The sequence below is a fragment of the Passer domesticus genome, chromosome 19 (genome assembly GCF_036417665.1).
Source record: "Passer domesticus isolate bPasDom1 chromosome 19, bPasDom1.hap1, whole genome shotgun sequence".
In the NCBI taxonomy this organism is placed as follows: domain Eukaryota; kingdom Metazoa; phylum Chordata; class Aves; order Passeriformes; family Passeridae; genus Passer; species Passer domesticus.
In genome coordinates, this window is record NC_087492.1 from 4248826 (window position 1) to 4255051 (window position 6226).

General features: G+C 48.0%; 1 protein-coding gene across 1 annotated transcript in view; it reads left to right on the forward strand.

The window, feature by feature from the left end:
* The window catches only part of PHF12 (PHD finger protein 12), a 31732-nt gene extending 25832 nt beyond the window's left edge, over positions 1–5900 (forward strand). Inside the window, exons 12-15 of the mRNA XM_064394849.1 lie at positions 1448–1546; positions 2098–2180; positions 3999–4137; positions 4737–5900. Of these exons, the coding sequence (XP_064250919.1) occupies positions 1448–1546; positions 2098–2180; positions 3999–4137; positions 4737–5071 (656 nt within the window). The 3' untranslated portion in view covers positions 5072–5900. The remainder of the gene's footprint in view (positions 1–1447; positions 1547–2097; positions 2181–3998; positions 4138–4736) is intronic.
* Positions 5901–6226: the final 326 nt, after the last annotated feature.

Here is a 6226-nt window from a genome sequence, read left to right on the forward strand (position 1 = left end):
TCATTGCTTGTTCAGAATGTCACTGTCAAGCTGAAACCACTACAAATGCCAGTAATGGAAAACAACTGGAGTTTCTCTTGGCATCTCCAGATTCCCGAGTTTGGCTTTGTTTATTATCCCTGGTATCACCTAAAGCTGCAGGGTGAACGTGTTCCTCTGCATACAGCCAGTCAGTTTAATCTGCTTTCAAGCACTAACTGCAGAGCCTTGCTGTGGAAGCAGTTCTCTGCTCACCCTCTGCTAGGCCTGGGGGTAAATATCCCAGATAAGATCTTTGGAAGTCAGTCAGTAATCTTTTTCTGAAGCTCTGTGCTTGCCTCCTTTAGCATCACAGCATTCCCTAAATGCTTTGTCAGTCTTCTTGGGATGGCTGCTGCAGGACTGTGGTATGAGCTGCCTTCCTGGTCTGGAATTCTTCAGCAGTCTGCCTTTCTCGAGGCAGATTGGTGCTGTCTTAACCCATCACCCTTTTTGGGCAGGAATGATGCATCCAACTGGCTGCTTAGCATTGCTGATGAAATGTTAGATCCAAAGCCTTTAGTGAGCCCTGCAGAGCCAGGCAGCTGAAAGGATCCATGCAGGGCAGCCAGGCAGAGGTGGAACTTGTGATGCCACTTGGTGTGGCCACTGTTCTTGCTGTAGACTCTGCAGTCTTTCATAATCCTCGTGTTCTGTTCTTTGATTTCACCCTCTCGGTGTAACGCTGTCCTGCAGATGTGGTATCAGGAGAGGCTTAAACTCTGTGTATAAGGGGTTTTCCTCCCAAAGACCGTGCTGAAATCCTGGCTAGGCCTGTGTGGCCCAGTGGAGTTCAATATCTGTTCCACAGAAGATTTTCTGTCCAGTTAATGTGGACATGGGAGTGTGTGATTTGAACTTGGAGCTGCTCTGGAGGCTCAGCCCTGGACCAGCCATTGTCAAGCGTGCCACAGGGACTGGCCTGAGAGCAAAAGAGTCCACTCAGTCAATCATCTTGTCTTGGGGGCTGGGTTTGTCCCTGCCAAGCCCCATTCAGCCCAGGTGTTTTTCCTGCAGCTTCACTAGAAATGAAATCGCTGCTGTTAATTTGGTGAATTCACCAGCACCAATTCTTTTTAAGTGGCACTTTGAGAGCAAAGACTGAGCTCTTTGATTACCTAGAGTAGAAGAGATTAAGAAAGAAGCCAGGAGTAGAAGGCTTGTGTGTTCCTCAGCGTGGCTCCATTGTGCACACTCAGTGTTAATGCTCCCCATTTGCATGGCTTGTGTGGGTTATGAGAAAGCCATTTTCTTTGACTGACAAAAATACATTTAATGCACAAACATTCCTAGAGGGTTGGGAACTGGTGCTTAGGCCAAATCTGACTGCATCCTCCTTAGGGTCTGTGCTTTCTAAGCTAGGGACACTGGGGTCAAGCAGCTTTCCCAGCTGATAACATTGTTCAAGTAATTTCTTTTTATCTTGCAGCGCAAAGAAAGGAAGTGCAAGCCCGGGCGGTGTTCTATCCTCTGATGGGCTTGGGGGGTGCAGTCAATATGTGCTATCGAACCCTCTACATTGGGACAGGTGAGTAGCTTTTTCCTGCCCTGACCTTTCAGGATCAGGCTGGTTCTCCCTGAACCCTCCCTGAGGTCTCTGCCAAGTGGGTGTCAAAGGAAACAGACTCACTGTGGCCGCTTGTGCTGGGATTCTGCACTACCAAGAAGTGTGGAAATCCCCCATCTGCCTGAGTCTGTGTGGGTGGCAGCTCTGTCACCTGCTGTCATAACTAGAACAGCTGTCTTAGAGTTGTAATGCCTGACTGATGGAGAGAAGAGTTATGGTTTGCTTGCAGGTTTTGTTTCTTGTTGCTTAGATTCTTCTGGTGCTCTGGGTAGACCCAGGAGCAGTGAAATGCTCTTCAACCTTTGTGGAGCTGCTGGCTCCCTTCCCCCACTGAAACTTTGTTGGTGGCTTATCGAAGCATTATTCATGCAGTCCTGGGAGCAGGACAAAAGCAGTTGCTCCCCTGTTGTTTTGCTAATTGAAGTTTAATTCTGTCTGTTGTTCTCTGCTGCTGACAGTTTGGGGTTTTTTTCCAATATGAACTGAGCCTGTTTTGTCCTCCCCCATGACAGGAGCTGATATGGATGTGTGCCTTACAAGCTATGGTCACTGTAACTATGTGTCTGGCAAACATGCCTGCATATTCTATGATGAGGTGAGTGCCTGAGTGATCTTTTTTTTTTTTTTTCATTATTATTATTTATTTATTTTTTGGTGTGCATGGCAGTAGGAGCTGGAGATGCAGGCAGCAGGTTGTCTTTGTGTGGTGCTCCTTTTTTGGACTGCAAAGTAAGAGCTGGGTTTTACTCCAGTGGAGGCTGTGTCAGCATTTTCTGTCAAACCCTTTTCTGAAGCACAGAGCTCTGCCAGCATGATTTCTCTGACTGCCTGTGGGCAAGGACTAGCCACAAGTCAGCACTGTCACTGCTGCTGTCTAGGGAAAGAAAAGGACATACACATGATCTGATACTTCTTGATCTGAATGTGTTGTTAATAAAAGCTAAACTTCATGTGTCAACATCAAACCTCAGCTGGAACAAACCAGGGAACTGCTCTGAGTCTCTTGTTTTCAAGTGTGATGGGGGAGCAAAGCATTCATAGCATCTGCAATTCTCTATAAATTATTTATTTAGCTAAAACTTCAGTTAAGCTCACAGCATAAACAGAAACCTACAGTTTCTACTTAGCTACAGCCCAGAGATTAGTTTGTTCTTGAAGTAAACAGACCAGCAGGCCTGCCACTAACAGCACTGCTGGAGATGTCTCTTAGCATGGAAACAGTCTTTGAAGCAAGATCGAGTCTTTTATGTCACCATTTGTCAACCAGCTCCAGAGCAGGATCCAGGATTAACCCACAGCCACCTTTGGCCATTCCTCCAGTGCCCTGCAAGCTTCCAAACACACTCAGTAATGGGATCCTGACCATAAATCTGAGTGAAAGCATCTCCTCACAGTGGTCAGTCATAAATCAGGCCCCAGGCACTGACCTTTGACCCTCCTATGGCTGTGGTCACTCTGGAGAGGGAGAATTCCCCTTCCTGGTGCTCTCTCTGCAGGTTCTCCTTTTGCAGGTTCCTTCAAAACCTACTCCGTTTTGAACATGGAGTTTTTATAACTTGATTAAAGCCTTGTAGTCCCTGAGGGATGAGGTCTTGAGCTCTCAGATGATTTCTGTGAGCTAACCTGAAATCTTCTCTGCTCTGTCAACATCCTCCACAAAGCTCAGCTGAGCGTGACGCCGCTTGTGTAACGCTGCATGTCACCGTAATGTCTGCTGGCATTTCAGCCTGCACAAGGCCATGAATCCCAGACTGCCTCTGTCCTGAGGCTGCTGCAGCACGTGGCATCCCTCTTGCCATCTTGTGCCTGCTTTCCAAAGCTCATCTCGTCCTGCTAGGCACAGGTCTGAGCCAAGTTTGCATCAGGTGCACCTGTAAAATGCTCGCTTTTGTGAGCATCAGCTTGAATATCCTGTTCCCAAAAGTTGTGTTGGTTCCAGTGCAGTAGGTAAAACCCACTTTGCTTTGGCCCTCCTTCTCTGCCAGAAGGCAGCTCCTGCAGGAAGGCTGGTTGTTCTGGGAGCAGGGGGATCAGGTTGGTGGTCTGTGAAGCTGGAGGATATTTACCACCTCTTATTTGACCACTACTGGCAACAAGGGGTTGTGTTTCAGTGCTCCAAAGAGGTGTGTGTGGGCAGACTTCTGACTGACAGAGGGGGAGTTAGATTGGGTATTAGGAAGAAATGTTTCCCTGTGAGGCTGGTGAGGTCCTGCCATGGGTTGCTCAGAGAAGCTGTGGCTGCCCCAAACCAGTGTCCAAGGCCAGGTTGGATGGGGCTTGGAGCAACCTGCTCTAGTGGAAGCTGTCCCTTCCCATGGCATGGGGCTGAAACAAGATGGTCTTTCAGGTCCCTTCCAACCCAAACCATTCTGTGACCTCCTGTCTTGATTCCCCCCTCTCCCTTTCTTTCCAGAATACAAAGCATTACGAGCTGTTGAACTACAGTGAGCATGGGACAACCGTGGACAATGTTCTGTATTCGTGTGACTTCTCGGAGAAGATGACACCCACTCCTCCCAGCAGTATTGTTGCCAAAGTGCAGAGTGTGATAAGTGAGTGTTGTACCACCACCACAGGGAGTTAATTGAGAGGGGGCAGGAGTAGGTGGAAACCAGTTCCTTGTTGGTGCCCCTTGTTCTGCACAGGCTGGTGCACCCCTTGCAGAAAGGGGAGCCTTGCCACAGCCCTCAGCTGGGGTTACACAAGACCTTCCTCTGCAGCCTGGGGAGCTCTGTGCCCTGACCTAAACCCTACTCCAGCCTCCAGGGCAGGAGTTACCAAGCTCCAGGTCCCGATGAGCAGGCAGTTTGGAGCAGGCCTGAGGCATTTCCCCATGCATGTCCTCCCTTCCCAGGCTGTGAGGAGATCTGGGCTGTGCTGCAGGCATTCTGTCCCTGCATGTCTCACTCCTGCTCTTCACCTGATCAGCTTCCTCTTTTTGGGCTGCCAGAATAGATATGTAAATGCCTCAACCTCTCCAGGGCTGTGAGGAGATTCCAGTTTCCCTTTGATCAGCTGCTCACTGCAGACTGAAATCCCTCATGGCTGGAGGATCTTACCCATGAGGCACCTCAGCAGTAACCCCTGCTGATGAAAACAAGCTGCTGCTGACCTACCCAAACCTTACCAATTTTTTTTTATTCTTTTCCAGAACGACATAAAAGCAGAAAACAGGAAGAGGAGGCGCATGAAGAAGCTGCTGTGATGAATTCACAGGCACAAGGGCAGCATCGAAAACCCTGTAACTGCAAAGCCAGCAGCTCCAGTTTGATCGGGGGCAGCGGGGCTGGCTGGGAGGGCACGGCCCTGCTCCACCACGGCAGTTACATCAAGCTGGGCTGCCTGCAGTTCGTTTTCAGCATCACCGAATTTGCGACCAAACAGCCCAAGGGGGACACTGCCTTAGTACAAGATATGGACTTGGAGGAGAAGCTTTCTCTGAAACCCCACCAGGTGCCCGTGCTGCGGTCCAACTCAGTTCCCTAGGAATTTTTAGGAAGAGAGCTTTTTGGAGTAAGGAAAAACGCCGTCAGACTCTTTACAATGCAAAAATGTACAAACCGAGGTGGGATTTTTCTGTGTCGGCCCAGAGACTGTTCACACGCCGTTTGCATGAAATGAAGAACGTTTAACTTTTTTTAATTTTTCTTTTTTGCTCAAGTTTTAGGGGCATTTGCACATATATTTGTACTATACATTTCATTTTAAAAGGAAAACTGCAGTGAGAGCAGGACGCGTCAGAGCGAGGGGTGACCGCTGTCTGACTCGAGGACTCTCTCTGACAGATAGTTCCCATGCAGTTGTAAAATAATCAGAAACTTGTTCTATTTTGTGCCAGTGACAATAGTTTTATATTAAAAGAGAAATACAGTTTTCATACAGCAAATCTATACAATATCATTGTTTTATTTAATGTAAAGAAGCGCTCTTCTTCCCACAGTTATTTTTCCCATCCCTCCCTGCTATGGTTGCACTACAAGTAGCTACTGTGTATTATGGGCAGTGAGAAATGAGTTCTTTTCCTGGTGTCCATCCTATTTTTTATTTCTGATAAGGAAAAGTGTTGGATTCTGTGTAAATACATCAGTGATGGCATTTTTCAATGTTTTAAAGCTGTGTACAGTGCTACATGTGGTATGACGTTCCTCAAATTGTCTATTGTAGCAGATCCTTTGTCGTAACCTGTCTGTCTCTTTTGTTTCTCTGCCACCTCCCCGCAGCAGAACAGCTAGTTCCACTGTACATAGTAATTGTAACGTTTTAGACTTTACAGAAACTTTCCTGTATTCTGTATATAAAAAAAAAATACTTCACATTCTGTTTTCTCGATTGTCTGTCTTCACTCGTGTCACCACAACCTGGAGCTTCCCCAGAGTGTCTGACTGCAGAGGAGCCTGAGCTGGGAGTCAGGGCTGGGGTGGGATGGAAGGACCCTGGTGGTCCTGCCTGGGATGTGGGAAGAGGGTGAGGACTGGAAGATGATGGAATCATGGAATTGGTTGAGGTAGGGGAGGGACTCTTGAAGGTCATCAAGGCCAACCCCTGCAATGTGCTGGGACAGCTTCAACTCATTGTGGCCCAACCTCACCTCAAATGTTTCCAGTTCTGGGCTCCTCAGGACAGGAGAGACATAGCCTGAAA